We start from the raw sequence: 19108 nt of genomic DNA on the forward strand, positions 1-19108 counted from the left end.
TGGGGCCACACACCCCGCGGCACCCACCCGCTGTGGAAGCAGGTGCGAGGCCGCGGCCACCACCGACCCGGTACCCCCCCCCCCCCGCTCTCCACAGCCCGGGCCGGCGTGTGAGGCGGCGGGACGCGCTGCGGCGCCTTAAGGCGCCGCAGCGCGTCCCGCCGCCTCACACGCCGGCGGAGGCTGCGGGGAACTAGGCGGGAAGGGGGGGGTCGTGACGTCATCGCGGCGGTTGGGGGCGGGGGAGAACTGCAGTGATGGAAAATTTTCGGCTCCGCATCTGCTGCGCGTGCCCTCGCCGGGCTCCGCCCCTTCTCCCTTCTCCCCCGCTGCCCCCCTCCTCCCTCTCCCCTTCCCCAACCCGCAATGGTGGCGGCGGCGCTCTAGAACGTTCTGCGGCGTTAACGCTTAGGGCTGCCGCCGCCTGCCCGCGCCGTCTCGCCTCAGGGGAACCTCGCTGTGTGTCGTCCCCCGTCCCGCTCCGCTTAAGCGGGGGCCCGGTGGCGGGTGAGGGGCTCGCTGCCTCTCGAGGGTGCGAGTCGCTCCCGTCGCACCTCCGCCATACTCGAGGCTGCCGCCGCGGGGAGAAGCGGGGCCGGGGTCGAGCTTCGACCACGCACACCCCCTCAAGAAACAGCGGGCAAACGGTGCCTCGCTGCCCGCGCCGAGCCGCAACCTTGCTGCGTGTGTGTGAGGGGCTGGGGCGAACCGCAAAGCCCCGCTGCCCCCTTCCGCGGGGCATCGGGCACCAAAGCCCTCGAAAAAGTTTCTGAGTGAAAGGAAGCAGGTTGTTAATTCCCCCCCCCCCCGCTCCCTCTTTTCCCTAAAGCGGGGTTTATCCTGCATCGCATCACTAAGGGGAGGCCGTCATTCCGCATCGCTTCCCCGCAGGGACGACTCGGGGATCCTTTTCGGCTGCCCCCGGGTCTTGCACGTGTACCGCGGCTCGCTCCCGTATTAAAAACATCAGGTGACTCCCAGCGCGGAGCTGTGGGTCGCCGGCACCTCACACGAACACACACACACACACACACACACACACGCCGTCGTGCACCCAGCTACCGGCAAACGCCGGAGCGGGAGCCCGGCAGCGCGCCGCAGGCTGGCAAACGAGGCGGGAACTGGAAGCCTCGCTGGGGTTGTACCCGCTGCTGCAGTCCAGGCTGCGGATGCTGCGCCGGGCGGGCGGCAGCACCTTCAGGGAGCGCTCCTGACAAGCACCGGCAGCGAAACCCCGACTGACACCCCCCCACACTCCACACACACACACACACACACACCTCCCACCGGCTCCTCCCGCCCCGGCGGCGGCAGGGGGTCAGCCGGGCAGGGCGGGGGGCGGCGCGGCGGCGGGCGAGCGCCGCGCCCCTCCGCGATGACGCGCCCGCATTCCTGCCTGAAGAGCTGCGGCGCCCCGAGGGGGCCGTCAGAGCGGGAGCGACCAGCGCCGAGGCGATATTTTCTTTCCCTTTTACACCGCTGGCTTTTCTTCAGTGATTTTTTTTGTTTGGTTGGTTGGTTTTGTGTTTTGGGTTTTTTTTGTTTTTCTACCTTTATTTATTTAGGGTGGTTGTTTTCCCCGGCGTTTTATAGCTCAGGGTTTTATTCCCCTTGCAAGAAGCAGCAGCGGAGAGGAGCGTCTCCCTGTTCCGAGGCTTCGGGAGGACACCTCGCTTGCAGGCTCCCGCGGAGAAGGTACGGCGCGGCTCTTAACGCGGCCGCCGGCGGCCAAGGGGCGAGTTTTCGGGCGCAGCGGGGCTGGTCCTCCGCGCCTTTGTCTGGCGGCAGCCCCCCCCCCCCCCCCCCTCGGTTTGCCGGCGGGCGCTGCAGCATCCTAAAAAGGTGGAACACCCCCCCCCCCCCCAAGCGGGTGCGGTGCGGTCCCGCGACCGATTTCCATTTTTCCATTGGAAACGCCGCCGGGATGTCACCGGCGGGATTGGGAGAAGGGGGCGGGGGTGGGGGGGGGGCAAGGTAAACAGAGAGGCGGCCAATGTGACAATCGCCCATCGGTGTTGCATCAGTCTCCGCTATCGGGGTCGGGGGGGGGGGTAGAGTGCGGCGTGGCGGTGCCGTTACCTCGGCCCGGTGGCTGCCGCCGCCGGCCGTACCGTCGCCCCCCCCCCCGCCGCGGGGTCTCACCTTTGTCTGCCCGCGCGCCCCCCGCCCCGCCGCGCCTGGTACTTTTCCACTCGGGCGGGGGCCGCCGAGCCCCGCGGGCGGGCGGGCCACGTGACGGGCCGCGGCGCCCGCTGCGGCAACTGACGTCGCCTCCCACCTCCGCAGGCGCGGCCAGCCCCGCCGCCAAGGACAAAAGAGCGGGTCTGCCGAGCCCCCGGCTTCCTCCTCCTCCTCGTCGTCACCATGAGCAGCGCCGAGATGGGCAAGTTCAACATCTCCCCCGACGAGGACAGCAGCAGCTACAGCTCCAACAGCAACGACTTCAGCTACCCCTACCCCACCAAGCCGGCTGCCATGAAGAGGTGAGGCGGAGATGGGGAGGGGGTGTCGAAAACGCCGCCACCGCCACCTCGGGTCCGGTGTTGACAGGCGTCAAAGAGAAGCGCGGAGGTGACTGCGGGCGTCAGCACGCGCGGTGCTTTGTGCGCTGGGGAGGATGGCGGGGGTGCGGTGTTCGTCTTTTGGGGGGCACTCGGGTGGTTTTTCTCGTTTGTTTCCCGTCGGAGCGGATTGGGAAGCGAATAGGCGAGTCGCCCACAATAGTCACTAATGATGCGATAATTTTTTCCAGCCACTATGCGGATATCGATCCAGAAAACCAAAATTTCTTGCTCGACTCCAATCTTGGAAAGAAGAAATATGAGACTCAGTATGTAAGTACATAGCAGTGACCTTTCAAAAACTAAAAAAAAAAAAAAAATGCCAAATTTATGTTTGCTTTAATTCTGAAATAAGTAATAACTTTCTATTAATTATTACCTATCTCCCTTTTCTCAGCATCCAGGTACTACTTCCTTTGGAATGTCAGTATTTAATCTGAGCAATGCTATTGTGGGTAGTGGCATCCTTGGTCTTTCTTATGCCATGGCTAACACTGGAATTGCTCTTTTTGTGTAAGTATCTTTTGGTTCATCAAAAAACCACCTTTCTGCTCTGTAATTAATAATGGAAAAATACTTGATGTAAGAATATGACCTTTACAAAATACGTAGTCATTGCCGTAGGTGCAGAATTGCATTTTGGGATTCTTGGCTTGTTTTGAATTAAGAGGTTGTGATACAGTCAGAAGGACTTGCAGACATTAAACAGATTCATTGCAAGTGCTGCAATCCACAAAACATTTTACGGTGAATTTTCCTCTCCTTAGTTGCAGTTTCTCCATGAATAACTGGTAGACTTCCCATTTTCCAAGAGGAAGAGAGAGGTGCTACTGAACAGACTGAAGTCTGTATTAACTTTTTCTTTCAGAGAGTGACAAGAGAAAGTTTTCAGTTAGTGGAAGTCCTAATTGCACAAACAGTTACAGGATCAGGCTCTAGAGAGTTAGAAGAAAAACTTAGGCAGAAGGGGATTGGTTTATTTGTCTCTTGCAAGTCTGGCCATGTCTACTCTTAAAAATTTCTGTGGCCCAGTCCTAACGATCAGGGACGCGGTCTCCTTTTCCTCAGCTGACATAGTTGTGCCTATAGAGGTGCGATGTACTTACACCAAGAAAGGAATAATTTTTATTGCTATGCTTTTACTCAATTCAGGGAGCCGGTTTCAGCTACACCTATAAAAATCGGTGTCTCCCTGCAAGGGAGGGATGTGGAATAACCGGCATATCTTCATCGGTATGTCCATATTGGCAAAAGCTTTCAGGTATAAGACAAGACTCCAGTAATGTAATTGGAAATGGCATGAGGAAACAATTGTGCACGGTGCTCCTAAGTGTCTTGGGAAAGTACATTTTTCATATATTGGAGGCAGTTCAGCTCACACGACATGTAGTATCAGTGACTGAGTGCCAATGGGAAGCCATGGATGTGTTTAAAGGAACTTTGCATTTTTATCCTGGAAATGGATAAATGTGCTGAATGTTCAAGAACAAGTGAAGAGTAACGTTTAGTTCAAAATTTGCCTTGCTCTGTTGCCAGATTGCCAGAAGGCTGTAGGTCAGATTTACTTCCAGACACTTGACAGTATATCAAGGTGCCGTCCGTTTCCTGAGGAAACTACCAATGTGTAAAGTTTTGATCTAAAGGATTTTATTTTAAAAATATGGCGATTTGTTAATTTTTTGTTAAGACTTTCACTTGCTTAGATGATGCTAAACTGAATGAACAACTTAGCAGCATGAATTCGGAAGAGAGAGAGATACTTCATCTCTCTACACACCACTCATGCTCTAAAGATGTTCTGCAGCGCACATAAGATAATTAGTGTCATGCACATTAGAACGTCTCTGAGGAGAGGGAAAAAAAGAATTTAAGGTTAGATATTTGAAGAGATTTGCATATAATGGGGGTCCTTTTGTTCTGAAGAAAAAAATGTTCAAAACTGTCAATTTAACAATTGGGTGCTGAGACCGTTTAGTCACCTTTCATTTCCAGATACTGCATTCATATCTATTTGCCTTCATACTGATCCAAAGATAAACTAGCTTGCTACCTTTTGAAACTTAGTGTAGTTTGTATAGTTCCAAGACAGGAAAGCAGTCAGTCGCTGATGATACTGAGGATTTATGATGACACTGAGGGCATTGCAGACATGCTTTAATAACTAGGTTCCAGATGCAGTCGATTAAGGCACTAAATTCTTCGAAGACTGTGTGGAGTTACTTGTGTCAGTGCTGTGACTTGTCACTTGTGTCAGCTCTAAATAAATGAATGATACGGTCTGGAAGCCAGAAACTGAGCTTCGAGATGAGTTTGCTGACTGATCTTGTCAACACTGTAGGCAGCCATTCAAGGTTAGGACTGAGGGGTCCAGGATCTGTGCTGTTTTAATGAAATGTAACCCTTGCACATCTCGCTGTGCTGTTTCTGAGTTGATGGCTGAATTAAATCCTGGTTAATCCCTCTCTACCTGTCAGAAATACAGAGGTCTATTTGTGTGCATGTGTTGGTGTTGAATTGGCACCATAACACAAGTTTCCTGCATTCCTTGTATGGATCTGCGAAGCTTTTCTCAGATGTTCTTGTTTCCAGTTCTTTGTGCTGTGTTTACCAATTTCGCCAACGTTAAAAATGGCACAAAAGGAATTGTAAAGAGTGCTCTGGGAACTCTAAATGGAGCTTGCCATTTTTGAGCAGATGTGCTGATTCTTAGCTTTCCTGTAAAGCAGAATGCTTGTATGGGTATAAGAAAGGACAGGGATTTTTTTTTTTTAATGTACTGTAATTTTCCACTGTGTTCTTCAGCAGTCTGGGAAGTTCCCCCTAGCGTGCCACTCCAGGAAGTGCATTTGTTGTGGGAGAGAAGTGCAGTTGAGAGATCCGAATTTTAGATGTTGCAAATGTGCTTCTGGAAATAATATATATTGCGTGTAAAACCTGTGGGGAAGATAAACAAGCCGCTAGTGATTCCCATGTAAGCACACATGAAGAGTAACTTTTGAACAAAGAAAGTTGTCTTTTTTTTTTTTTTTTAATGACAATAAATACGTATTTCCATTTGAAGACATAGCTCTCAATACGTCTGAATTTTCAGTCAATTTTTTAAGGCTTTTGCGGTTTCATCGTCACATAAAAAAAGACATGACACAGGTTTAAGCTGAAAAGCTGATTTGTTTAAGACCAAGAGATAATCTTCACTTTAGCTACAGTTAGTCACAACTGGATGTTCAATAGATGCATGACACACTGTTGAACAAGGATAGGAAGACAGGAGAAATACAGTTTCTTGCAAGGATACAAAACCATTCCTATTGGTACTTTGTTAAGCTATTCATATCAAATGTAGCCAGTTATAATGCACTGACACTTGTCGGTGCTTACGCCACTTTCCAGTGAATATAAGCGTTGTTTAATCCTACACTAGAATTTCTCTCTGTGCCTCTGAAATGCATTTTAGTATAAAATCCTTTCTAAACTAGGCATTAATTGGGTTTTCAGAATGCTTTTAGCTGGCCTTAGAATCTACAGGTTTTTCCCAGATAATATTTTAATATGATTAATTTTTACTTTTGATCTGCCTTTATTTAATAAGGTTACAATAAGTCATTTATGGCTATTAAAAATTTGCATGTTTTCCCCCCCCCCAGGATACTCCTGCTGTTTGTCTCAATATTTTCTTTGTATTCAGTGCATCTGCTTTTGAAGACTGCCAATGAAGGAGGTATGACAAATTACTATTTTACAAATATATCATATTTGTTTCATATGGTATCTTTGTGAAACACACCCTTCCAATGGATTCTTTTGGGTTTTTTTAGGATCTTTATTGTATGAACAGTTAGGAATGAAGGCATTCGGTATGGCTGGAAAACTTGCTGCGTCTGGATCAATTACAATGCAGAACATTGGAGGTGAGGACAAGATCTTAAAATGTCTGCGTTGTCGATAGTAATTGTTCCCTACTTACTAATTCTTGGAGACTTTTTTTTCACACAACATGTGTTCATTAACTGCTTGTGTTCAAGTGAAGTTATGAAACATGTTATGTGATTCTTGCATCTTGTGGCATATTCTATATTTGTAATGATCTATGATGTTATTCACCTACAGCTATGTCAAGCTACCTCTTCATAGTGAAATATGAGTTACCATTGGTCATCAAGACATTTATGAACATCGAAGAGACCACAGGGTAGGTGTTAGAACTCCTCATCAGAGAAACTATTAGGAGAAACAAATACGGAGACTGTATATATTTTTATATGAAGACCACGTTCGGTACACCATAGGGTAGCTTCTTACTCAGACAGAGATACAGTAAGTTTGCCCTTCCCCTGAGTGCTCCACTTCATTTAGATCCAGCCTGTCCTGGAAAAAGGGTAGAAAAATACAGGTATCGCATCATATTACAGAAAGCAGTTCTCTAAAGAACATCAGGTAAGTGTTAATGTATGTACCAGTCAGTACATACTCTCGATAAGGAAAGGTAAATGTGGTTATGGTTGGTTTGGTTTTGGTTTTGGTTTGTTTTTTTTTTTTCTTACTGCATTCCAACTGGTTTGGACTGAATATTTTGGTTTTCTAGTGTTAATAGTGTGGGAAGTGATTAAATATAAGACTAAGGTGCAGTTATGTAATGAATGTCTTAAGGAATGGTTCTCAAAAAGACATGGGGACTAAACATTGAGATAAGACAGTTTATATGCCCAATACTAAAATGGTGGGCACATTGCCATTTAGCCCTGGAGACATCTTGACTCCGTAGTGGCTTTCCTGCTTGGCTTTAAAAGTGGGTGCCTTGGGTAGGGTTCATTTTATCTAACCATACCGTCTGAAAGTTAGATTTTGAGCTTATCATTACTCTGGTCTTTGTATAAATCAGTGGAGAAAGGTGATCACCTGTAGTGGTCAGTTCAGTGCACCTGGCTTAGACACCAGTTTTGGGCATCTCCAAAGAACAATTTATCATATCACTCTATATTGAGAGGGTGTGTAAAAACAGCTATCTAAAACAAGATGCCTGACTTCAGATGGATAGAGTTAAGTGCTATAAATCTCACTCTTCAGAGTTGTACTTCTGTGCCTTGTCCTGAAGTGTCCCAGTCTTGAGAGGGCTGAGCAGCTCAAGACTCCAACTTGCACCTAAGCCTGAGTTCAGAAGGTAGGCATTTTTCTGCCTGTGTTCCCCAAGGGGTTCAAGCCATGTGGTGGTGTTCATACAGCTTGCTGATAGATATTGTCATGACAACAGTGCTAGCCATCTTTTTTTTTTTCCTTCTCTCTCTCTTTTTTTTTTTTTTTTTTTTTTAATGTACTCGAAGAATGTACCCATCCCATTTACTCTACTAGTGTAATGTTTACAAATTCTTTGCTGGGAAGGTTCATTTCCCTCCTTTGGCTGAATTCAAGTCCCTATTTTCTACTTCTTAAGAAAGTACTGGCTGCTCCAGGGACTTACGAGGGGGCTTGGAGGCAAGTATGTTTAACTGTCCCATCTTCAGAAAAGAATTCAAAATCAGCTGCAGTTCAACAGGGAAAGTTAAAGGCTGTGAATCTCACTGGATTCAGCTGCTGCTCTGCAAATCTAGCAGACAAAATTAAGAAATTGAGATTTGTATCTTAAGTGTTTTCTTGTTGGCTGGTACTAGGTAGCTGTACACTGATTTAAAGTAAATCTTTTCTCGGTGCTCCGGCAATTGTGGACCCCGTTTAACTGACTCTCTCCATGCGTTGCTTAGGGGAGTCTGGGTGGCTACCATTGGCATGGATTCCACTCTGGCAGCCTGGTGTCTAAAATGTAAGCACTTACCTGTTTAAATGTCCCAAAATAATGCTTACTGTAGAAGATATTCTGGAATTCTGAGACAATATTACAAATACTAGCTCCATTATTAAAATTCATTTAGCAATTTTTAAAATACTCGGCTGTATTTTAAAGCTGTGCAATCCCATTCTTTACTCTTCAGCACAGAAAAACTTTTAAGTCCTTGGTCTGAAAGTCCTGATGGCCTCCACATGGGGCATGCACAATAACGGTGCGCGTTCTTATGACTGTATCAAATGCAAGGAATCCCTGTGCTGTGATTTCTTTTAAATATACCACAAGATTACTACATTTAAAAAAAAAAAAAAAAAGACAACAAAAGGTACATGGCGTTAATGTCATACACATCTGAACTTTCTGAAATATGTTTTTTACATTTAGTTATCCCAGATACAACTGGGGAAAGAGATGACCAAATTGCTTTTGCATTTACTACATAAATCCAGAGCAAGTCTGTTAAAGTTATTTCATATTTCCACTACCATATTTAGGCTTGCAATTCAGCAATTGAGTGTGAATGCACAAATTTCCAATTAGGTCATTAGTTTTTCTTTGTTTACCTAAATAGTATACAGTCCATTTTAAAATAAATACTGTTAGATGATACCATAATGGGATATGAAGTATTAATATTTGTGAATAAATGCTCAGTGTTACTTTAATTGCTTAAAGCATATAGGATGATCCTGTAGGACAGATGAAGAAAGCAGTTACCCTGCCACGATTAAATACTCAAGGTCAGTTTTTCTATTAGTTCAGTGAAATTACGTTCTATTTACACAGAGCTAACTTCGTTTTTCTGTGTTTCAAAGGAAGATGTTAATCTTCTAACACTCCAAATGTTTTGTCAAAAAATAGCTGCTGCTTCTTATGGAAGAAATGGAAAAAATGATCTGAAGGAAAAAAAATTCTAAGGTTCTTGTCATAGATTCCCTACTGAAAGGGACTAAACGTGCCTCCAAGAGACTCCCAGTGCTTGTTGGAGTTTTCTCAGCCAGTGGGCTTGAGCTACTACCTTAACTCCAGCCCTCACCTGTTTTTCTTTAACTCCTGCAGGGCACCCAACAGAATTTTATTTCCATTAAAAAGTGGATCACCACCCTGCTGGGGCCCTGCAATATTCTAATACATCTGGAGAGTTGGGAACCAACATTTAAGCAAATTACTATTTTTTCCATGATTGATCCCAGTTGACTTCTTTTCCGACCAGTCATTTACTTTCCTGTCTACTGACTTCCAGATGCATATTAATTTTAGAAAAGGACACTAAAGGAAAGGCACAATGCAGGTTTGGGGTGAGATAAGAAGGTGTTGTAGGGCTTTAGGTCCATATAGTGAGTTGCTAATCCTTTGTGACATCAGGTACTACACTTTTTGAAGAAGCCATATGTTGTAGGAGAAGATAAGAGTGAAGGCTAAACTGCAAATGTCATAATTTTTAAATACTTTGATTACTTACAAATATTAACTTTTTTCTTCAGAGAATGGTATCTTAACGGCGACTATTTAGTGCTGCTGGTGTCTGTCATACTCATTCTTCCCCTGTCCTTACTGAAAAATTTAGGTAAGCAATGGAGTACAATCAAAATAAAAATGCATTGAAAATATTGTGGGGAAATGGGTTGATACAATGTTTGAATCTTGAAGTACTATGTGAATTAACAACTGTCTCCAAACTTGTCTCTTGGGACTAATCAGTGTTTAGGTAATTGCTGTCAGTCTACTTAAAAAAAAAATTTAAAAAAAAAATTTAAAAAAGGACAAGAAAAAGATCCAGACATCCAAGCATCTTAAGTTACAGATGTGTTTGTGGGAAATGAAAGGACAATAGATAGGGTAGCTTTAGAACAAGGCTCAACAGTAACTTTCTGTTTGTGTTCTTATCACGAAGTTTGACCTACTTTGGTCAGTAGTGAAGTAGTATAATATTGTATAACAGTCTCAAAAGAATAGGGATGCTAGACCTGGGCAGTTAAATTGTCTTTGCAATGTAAATAGAATTCACCTTTTTCATTTTAGATCCCAAGCAGTAGCAGAATATTCATACCAGATGCTTTATCTGAAATGGCTGTAGTTCAGTGATATATGTCAATAATTCAGTTTGCACACTATTTGTTCAGAGAATCCTGTAGTGGAACCTTACTAACTGAGAGTCTCAATGTGAATTACTTTCTCAAGTTACTACTTTCTACAAATCAAGTGAATCAATAAAAACAGAAGGAAAAGGCTAAGTTATCTCATAGTGCATTCTATTAGAATTAATCCTAGAGTCGTTCTTAGTATATAATAAGCAATTCACATAGTTGTTGGTGGGTGTTTTTTGTTGTGGGTTGGGGTTTTTTTGTAAGTTATAAAATTTAATGTTACAGACTCACTGTACGGACCCTAATATGTGTTTGAGAACTTTCAGATCTGGGTTGAGATTAGCGGAAAGTCAATGAATAATTAACTTGTTCTATGTAACACTAAGAAAATGGCAATCTAAAGACATCACGGACAGAATGTATTTTGTCATAATGTTATGACTTGAATGGTGTTTCTGTTTATTGTACCTTAGATTTTTTTGTCTTTCTTGAACACAGGATATTTGGGCTATACCAGTGGCTTTTCCTTACTTTGCATGGTCTTCTTTCTGATTGTTGTAAGTATAATCTTGTAGATTTCCAGTGCTTGTAAAACTGCATTTCAAAGTGAAATTAAACACAGTTTCTGAAAAGTTTTGCATATTGCATTAGTCAAAGTAACAATAAATACATGGCTTTATTTCTAGGTAATTTGGAAGATGTTTCAGATTCCTTGTCCTGTGGACAGTGACATCATGAACGCAACATTAATAAATGTGACACTGGCATCTTTGGTAAAAGAAAACATAACAAGTGATGATGTGTGCAAGCCAAAATATTTCATCTTCAATTCACAGGTAAAACTGCCTGAAAATCAGACTTGCTGTTGAAAATAACTAAGAGAGACTACGTATGTAGCAGATAAATTAGGTCATTTTTCCTTCAAGTAATTGCCCAGTTGTAAACTTGGGATGTGCTAAGACTTTCTGTTCCAGGAGAGTTAGGCACTGTTTACCTCCTGTAGACTGCGTGTTTCCACACTCCGAATACACAGAAATTAGAGGAGCTTGAGGTGCCTGCCTGAGATGAGTGGCAATAAACGCATCTCTCATTCTTCAGCACAGCATTTCTCAAGCCTTCTCAAGTAAGTTAGTAAAGCATTTTAGAAAGTAGATTGCAGAAGAAGATGAAGGAAATAGTAAAAGCACGCGAATGGGAAATGTATGCTAGGGTTTGGCATAGACATTAAGTTCCCCATCACAAAGTCTTCACTCTCATGAATTCTCCCAATTACAGTGGTGAATGCCCGCTCATGGGGAAGAAGTATGTGTAACAGCCAGTACCAAGATCAGGCTATAATGGCTTTAAGCCTATGAGATGCAGAACATAATTCTGAATGGAAATACATAGAGCTCAGCAAGGACTTCAGTGGGATTTGACAGTATCTGGTACCTCAGGGACTGGGTTTAAGAAAATACGAACTTGTTTTAATTTTTGCCAAAGTTTCAGTTGTAAAGAATAGCTAGTCTTTATCAAAAACTAAACTGATAGCTAAGTCGAAACTCAAAAATCTACTGATGAGTTTTTTAAAACTAAATTTCTAATGTCTGTTGAGATACTTAAGAAAGATACTTTTGTTTTTCAGACTGTCTATGCTGTCCCAATCTTAACATTTTCTTTTGTCTGCCATCCTGCAATTCTTCCTATCTATGAAGAACTGAAGAGGTAAATGTTAGATGTGCGTCTGTAATTTCACTAAAGAAACAGAAGTAGTATAAAACAGTAGGTTCTCGTTGCTAAAAATGTTTCTTTTTCTCACAGCCGAAGCCGTAAAAGAATGATGAATGTGTCCTATGTATCTTTTTTTGCCATGTTCCTCATGTATTTATTGGCTGCTCTCTTTGGATACCTGACATTTTATGGTGAATATTGCCTTCTCTGCTTTCTTTTAAATGAATTACGTTCTGCAAAATTCACACTATTACTTTTAAGATAGAACAAGCAAGCATTTACTATGGGTTCTAAATATACACTGTTTGCTGGGGGGTTTGTTAATGCTTTTATAAGTGCACACCCAAAAGGAGATCAGTAGTAGAATTAGGCCCAAGGCACAGGATTAAAACTGGATTAAAACAGATTCAGTGCCTTCAGGTTACCCCTGTGTAGGTGTGCTTACAGGAGCTGTTGAGGCTTTCAATTCATATTGCTATAACAGTAAAATTCGCTGAGGATTTAGAGCAGAAGTGGTTGTTTGAGAAGTATGTCAACTACATCTAATTAAAATACTGTTTTCTTTATAGGAAGGGTCGAACCAGAACTGCTTCATACCTACTCTGCTTATCTGGGTGCTGATGTTCTTCTTCTTATTGTGCGTCTCGCTGTACTTATGGCTGTAACCCTTACCGTACCTGTAGTTATTTTCCCAGTAAGTAATTTATTTTTTTAATCTTACTACCATTTTTTATTTTCATCACCTGTCCTGCTGCAGTCATTTACTGATTTGGCAACTCCCCTTTATTAGTTTATATAATTTTTCGCTTAACCAAAAAAGGATATTTGTTCTAATTAGCTTGATGAAATATCTCTATACTGTGAATTCAAATAAATTAAATAAATAGGCAACATTTATAAAGCAGTAGATACAAATACGTTCATTTATATTGTTTTGCTGGTATGGTTTAACTGGGGAGGTGGAACAGATTGCCCCTTTATAAAAGTACTTGCACTATTGTATTATAAGCTTACAAAACTCAGTGTGTTTTTGTAAGTACGTTGTGAACACGAATTCTGGCCATTTAGGTGTATGTTGTTGAGCAACATCCTTAGATGTTACAGAAACCTCTGGGATTTATTTTTCTTCAGGACAGATGTTTTTCCTTGTTTTTTCTCCATTACTGGCTGTGCTTTGAGAATCTAAATCACTGAAAAGAGAAACAAACCAGAAACACAGAGCTGCCTCTCAAGTGCAGGAAGTAAATATTAAAAAAAAAAAAACCACCAAACCAAACTACTTTCATGCCTGTCTTCAACTTCTATTAAAATCTGAAGTGTTCAGGAAAATTAAGTTAAAATACTTTCAGAAGGAAGGTCTGATTCAGGTGACAGTCACTGACTTCCATAATGAAGACTAAACTGTCTTTTTGGTTTTGTTTTGTTTTTTTCTCCCACTCTTCAAAAGATCCGCAGTTCCATTACCCAGCTGTTGTGGGCAGGGAAGGAGTTTAGATGGTGGCGTCACTGTTCCATTACAGTTGCTCTTCTGGCATTTACCAATGTGCTTGTTATCTTTGTCCCTACTATTCGAGACATCTTTGGCTTCATTGGTAAGCATTTTCACATCAGTTCAAGTAGTCTTTCAAATCTCAGAAAATGCAGTTCCGATCTGATTAAATTATGTTTACCTGTTTATGAATATTTATTTCTATGCTTTTTCAATACAGGTGCATCTGCGGCTGCCATGCTGATCTTTATACTTCCTTCTGCCTTCTATATCAAATTAGTCAAGAAGGAACCAATGAAGTCAGTGCAAAAGATTGGGGTATGTATAGACAGATATGTAATAGTTACGCTTGCTTACTAATTCAGAGCAAGAACTTTAGTTTCCTTCTTCACAATTTAGGAATTCCGAACTCCTGGGGAAGGTAGTCAGTGAACTGGCATTTAATGTTGTCTTAGTCAACATGTGGGAGTTGCATAGGTACTCAAAACTGAGGAGATGATAACCATCAGAAGGCTCAGTTCACTTCGGTGACTTCTCTCACCCCCCCCAACCCCCAATCTCAACAATAATTGGGTCATTCTGTTGCTGATAAGAACCAGATTTCAACAGATTACCCTTTAGAGCTATACTAAAAACATCTTGTCGTTCTCCTTTAAATTTTCTTTCAAGACCTACTTACATAATTTACCCCATAAAAGCTGACCTCCACTGATCATTTGGGACATCCCGACTGATGTTGGTGCTCTTACTGATCTTAGACGTACTGACCCTGAATCAAATCTTAGACATACTGAGTCAGAATCAAGTCGGCACAGTGGCAGAGCCTGACTGGTATCAGCAGCTACATTAACTTCCCTCAGGTGAGGGTGAGGTCTTCTATACTGAAAATAAATGTAGTTTTTTATTTGAAAAGGGACCCCAGGTATGAGAAAGATGCCTAGCTCCTTACTGTTTACTGTGATCTCTTGTCTCTTTTCCTTTGTCCTCCATGAGCAACGGCATTTGTGCCATAAGTGGGCATGACTATGGCTGTAATAGCAGAATCTGAAATACTTCTTTTATGTTTTCTTTTTTCAGGCTGCATTCTTCTTTCTAAGCGGTATACTTGTGATGACTGGGTGTATGACACTGATTATTCTAGACTGGACCCAGAATGTTGCATCTGATGGCCATTAACTGTCCTGGTTTAATCTCTAATACTCCACTTCAAATGCCAGTGTTCACTCAGATACCTACTGAGAACGAAAATGAGCTATTCAGCTTCCTTTAAAATGCAGATTCTTTGCTGATGGTTCTTCTGATTGTAGAATACCTGAACTCTGTCTTTAAGAAACTATTCTGCATGATGGAAGTGGATATTAACATCAAACCACCTGAGTGTCTGGCTAAAGGAAGTGACAACTTTATTCCATTCCAGAGAATGGACAGAACTCTCTGTAGACTTTTATCAAGCCATGTTTGGCTTTCATCATTGTTACTTGGATATTTTGTTATTTTACTTGAATGTGCCTAATGGAACCATTTGATGTGAGAAATAACTCTTTAATTTACAGCAAAGTGTTTAAATAACCAATGAGAGAGAGAGAGAAAAACACTATTATTTTTTGTACCAAAAATTCTTATGGACCTCAAAAGCACTATTTTGACTTTAAGAAACATTTTTCTAAAAAGAATGAAAGAATAATGTAGAAGAGCTCAAAAAAAATATTTAATTGGTGTCCTAAATTAAATCTAGTTTGCCTTTCAGTAGAGGCATAATTAGAAGAAATTTTATTTTAAAAAATACTTCTAATGACCAAAACAGAAAATGAACCAATTCAAGTCAAAATTCTCTAATTACAGATGCTTCCCATGAAATTCACTTAGTTCGAAGTAGAGTGAAAATAATCCTGAAAATCAGTTGTCAGCTTACTTAAGTAACTACAGTTACCTTAGTTCCCAAAAATGGTGTGGAAACCCAAAATTTCAACCTTTAAAAAAAACACACCCTTTAGAACGGGTACGTTTGAGAAAAATGTAGTTAATATAGAAATCATAAAGATGGTGTTGACATTTCCCTTCTTGAGGTACTCAATAGTGCAATTGAGTAAAACAGGGTTTGGGGGTTTTTGCTTTTTGTGTTTTTTCCTGTTGTAGATACAAACTGAATGGCATGGGAGCATATGAGGCCATTAATATAAAACTCCCTCCTGGAGTTCTCTTTATTAATAAGGTCCATTGTCAGTTGTAGCAATGTTTGTTGGGGGTTTTTTTCTGTCCAATCTATCTTGAAGCAGGCTGTAGGAAAAGAAAAAGGTCCTAATGTAGTTTACTAGTTGTATAATATTCGAAAACTGTACAGTATTTCTCAAATTACTCATCCGTTATTGGATTTTGAATTACTTGACTATTCTGTTTCTGAGTCAAATCCACAAAATAACTGCACCAGTATTTCATGCTTGGTACAAACTCTCTTCACATACGCAACTGGGATTCCTCTTCCAATTTATACTGTATAGTAGTATTAAAGATAACCTCATAGGCTGGATAGTCATCTCATACTTGTTTGCTTCAGAAATAGGTAAGTTTCTTACGAGCCCTAGCTAGCTAGCTATGAAACAGGTGCTGTATGGTTGTGATTAGCTGTTTTGTTTCTAGTGCATGTTTACTCTTTCATTCTTATCCCAGGTTGAAGAGAAATAACACTTGTATAACAGCATACTTGGCTTATAAGAGGTTCTCAAACACCCCAATTATTGGGTACAAAAGCCTAGACAGAGATTATTAATGAAATCATCATGGCAATGTGGTCAATTGTCTTCATCTGATATGACGCTTTAAAAATCTGATTTACAAAGTTCCACTCAGTTGTTGTGTCAGAGGGAACAAGTAAGGGCCTGTAATCCATTGATTAAACAGTGCCTGAGACTTTTTTGCTCTTGTAGAATTAATCAGGAACAAATCTAAAGGATAGTCACTGTTTGGCAGATAATGTCAGTCTCTGCCCAGCCATTTAAAATCTATGAAAAAAATTGCAGGTATTTTGTATCGATACTTCTGCATGACTGTAAGTACTGGTCACTAAGTCTGTAGTGTAAAACTGTAATGAGAAGTTAGATTCCTCTTTTGTTGTTTGTATTATTAGTTCGGTGGTACTCAACTGGCAATTAACGATCCTGGAGTCAGCACTGACGAACGCTCCTTAGGTACTTCTCTGCCTCAGGTACTGTACATCCATGGCTAACTACCCCATGTTACCTGATCTCCACAGAAGTGCTGAGCGTGTGCCTCCTCAGTACTTTGGCAGCTTTTCTTCTTCCTCTCTGCAAATGTAGAAAGGTGGAAGAGGATTAAAATGTTGTCTACCTTTGAGCCATTTGTAGCACATAAGGGATGAAGCGCTTCCCTTGCCAGCATTTAAAAAGAAAGAAAGAAAGTGAGAAATAGCCTCCTTTCTCTCAGTAACCGTAGAAGTGGAAGGAGGTGTAAATGAGAAGTGACTACACGGTCCTTCTCAGCAGCCAGAGAGGAGGAAGGTCTTTGTGATGACACCTCATAATGTATCATACACGTCACTTAATTCTCTGAAATGTAGCAGTTTCCAGATTTTACATTATGTGTTACATTGTTTGGTGACTGGCTCTCCACCTGCAACAGTTGAGTTCCACTTGGCTGGGTTGATTTCCAACATACGATTTATCTAATTATGGGTTGTATTTTTTTTTTAAAAACCTGTCTGCTTAAAGTTACCTACATGACAAACCACCCGAAAGAGCAGCTTCAGTATTAAACCACTGTTTTGTCACCTCAGTTAGACATTACTGTCTTCCATGATATTTCAGTCATAAATGTAACATGTTATTTATAAAACATTAATCCATTAAAACTAAACCTATTTTTCAATATTTATGATAGTCTATGTACATAAATTGTATGTGTGTATATACTGTAAGTATAATGTATATAATGTAGGTTTGGAAACCGGGACTTATGTATATATTCCTCTCTCATTACTGATTGTTACATCATTTCAAGGAGTTGTCCATGTTGTACATCTGTATTAACAACCGTCAAAGGAAAGATTCTTTTACAACAAAAGATAATGCTTACAAGAATGGAAGAAATGTGTCACACCTAAGATGTGTAAGAAAACACTAAGATTGTATTTATTACAAATGTATATGTTGCAGTAAACGCAGGAGTCACTTGGGTCCATAAAAAGCATCGTTCAGGTTCATGTATACTTTTCCTCAAATTTACCATGGATGTTACGATTTCCTGAATGCAGCAACTTAACAACTTTTACGGTCTAACATATTAGGCCACCAAATTCAGGCATCCTACGGTACATCTGTGTACATATGTAAATATCCACTGTATGGTTAGAGGCCAACACTCTAGCTCCAGTTGTTGGCAGGGAGTGCAACACAGTTTCAATGAAACATTGTATGTTTTAACTGAAATAAATAAATAGATAATCCTAAGCAATGTTGTGGTGGTTTTTTGGGAGGAGGCATTTGAAGGGTTTTCTTTAAAGACGATATTAAAAGTGTATCATCTTTAGTTTCATGCATGTTTAACTTACTTATGAGCACTTTTCAGGTAGGGGAGGAAAAAAAGGAAAAATAGCATACAAGTAAGTCCACAATTTATGACACTACAAGAGTAAACAGAACAAGTCTGGACACTAAAGAATGAGAAATTAAATTCTGCGAGGAACCTGTATTATGTCATTTTTTGCAGTACAGGTGTACGTGGAGACAAGACTCAATGTGTTAGATCTTGTGTAAGTGTAATAAATAAGTGAGTCTTGCCAAAATCCTGTGCCATTTTCCTGCAACTGAATCTCCAGGAGAAGAATAACTGCTGCTTAAAAATTTTCAAAACCGGTGTGTCTGTTTCACCTGTATTTTAGCAATTGGATACAAACCAAGTGCAGCATATCTGTTCTTTGTGCTCCAGAAATCTGTATCAATTCATACGAATCTGTGTCTTTCCCAAATACTAAGAATTGGGGGTGAGAGACAGTGGAGGTGTAACTCTGTGTGTGATGTATACAACAAAACACTATATGAAAGGAATAGCAAAGAGGCATAAAGTACCCTGAAATTAGGAAATGCCTCAATTAAGGTTGCTTTAATTACACGATTGCATAGTATTTTTCACTGGAACCCCCACTGAGCAGCTGTTCTTTTTTTTTTTCTTTTTTAAATCACATTTTCTGTGTGTTCATGGTGTTGATGTATTTGCTCAAAGTCCAAAGCCCATCCTGATGAGGGATGAATGTCCCCATTTCTCTCTGGTTCTCACTTTAACATCATCTTTGAGAAACACAAAAGATTATTCAGTTGCACAATGTTGCAGGCCTGTAAGAAGGTGTTAATCCACCCCTGCCTCTGGGGACTTGAAGCGTGGAGAGGCAGCACTGTGAAGCAGCCATACATTTGAGTCTGCAATTTAATGT

The 19108-nt window shown here is 41.5% G+C and overlaps 1 protein-coding gene across 2 annotated transcripts; it reads left to right on the forward strand.

Annotated features, from left to right (window-relative positions):
• Window positions 1–1390: 1390 nt before the first annotated feature.
• SLC38A2 (solute carrier family 38 member 2) lies at window positions 1391–18128 on the forward strand. 2 transcript variants are annotated; one of them, XM_052790430.1, is made up of 16 exons: window positions 1400–1695; window positions 2287–2483; window positions 2753–2834; window positions 2959–3074; window positions 6206–6279; window positions 6377–6469; window positions 6669–6750; window positions 9864–9946; window positions 10965–11023; window positions 11153–11302; window positions 12091–12170; window positions 12267–12367; window positions 12746–12870; window positions 13624–13768; window positions 13886–13983; window positions 14743–18128. In XM_052790430.1, exons 2-16 carry the CDS (start codon window positions 2365–2367, stop codon window positions 14839–14841), a joined length of 1506 nt encoding a protein of 501 aa, XP_052646390.1. In that variant the 5' UTR covers window positions 1400–1695; window positions 2287–2364; the 3' UTR covers window positions 14842–18128. The 2 variants fall into 2 exon arrangements, with proteins under 2 accessions (XP_052646389.1, XP_052646390.1); XM_052790429.1 differs by having other exon boundaries at window positions 1391–1695; window positions 13624–13983.
• Window positions 18129–19108: the final 980 nt, after the last annotated feature.

Source organism: Harpia harpyja, chromosome 6 (genome assembly GCF_026419915.1).
Source record: "Harpia harpyja isolate bHarHar1 chromosome 6, bHarHar1 primary haplotype, whole genome shotgun sequence".
In the NCBI taxonomy this organism is placed as follows: Eukaryota; Metazoa; Chordata; class Aves; order Accipitriformes; family Accipitridae; genus Harpia; species Harpia harpyja.

Coding starts and splice junctions, on each gene's coding strand:
- SLC38A2 (XM_052790429.1), top strand. CDS start 2,365: ATGAGCAGCGCCGAGATGGGCAAGTTCAACATCTCCCCCGACGAGGAC. Junction 9,947..10,964: donor GTCCTTACTGAAAAATTTAG/GTAAGCAATGGA, acceptor TCTTGAACACAG/GATATTTGGGCTATACCAGT. Junction 13,984..14,742: donor AGTCAGTGCAAAAGATTGGG/GTATGTATAGAC, acceptor TTCTTTTTTCAG/GCTGCATTCTTCTTTCTAAG.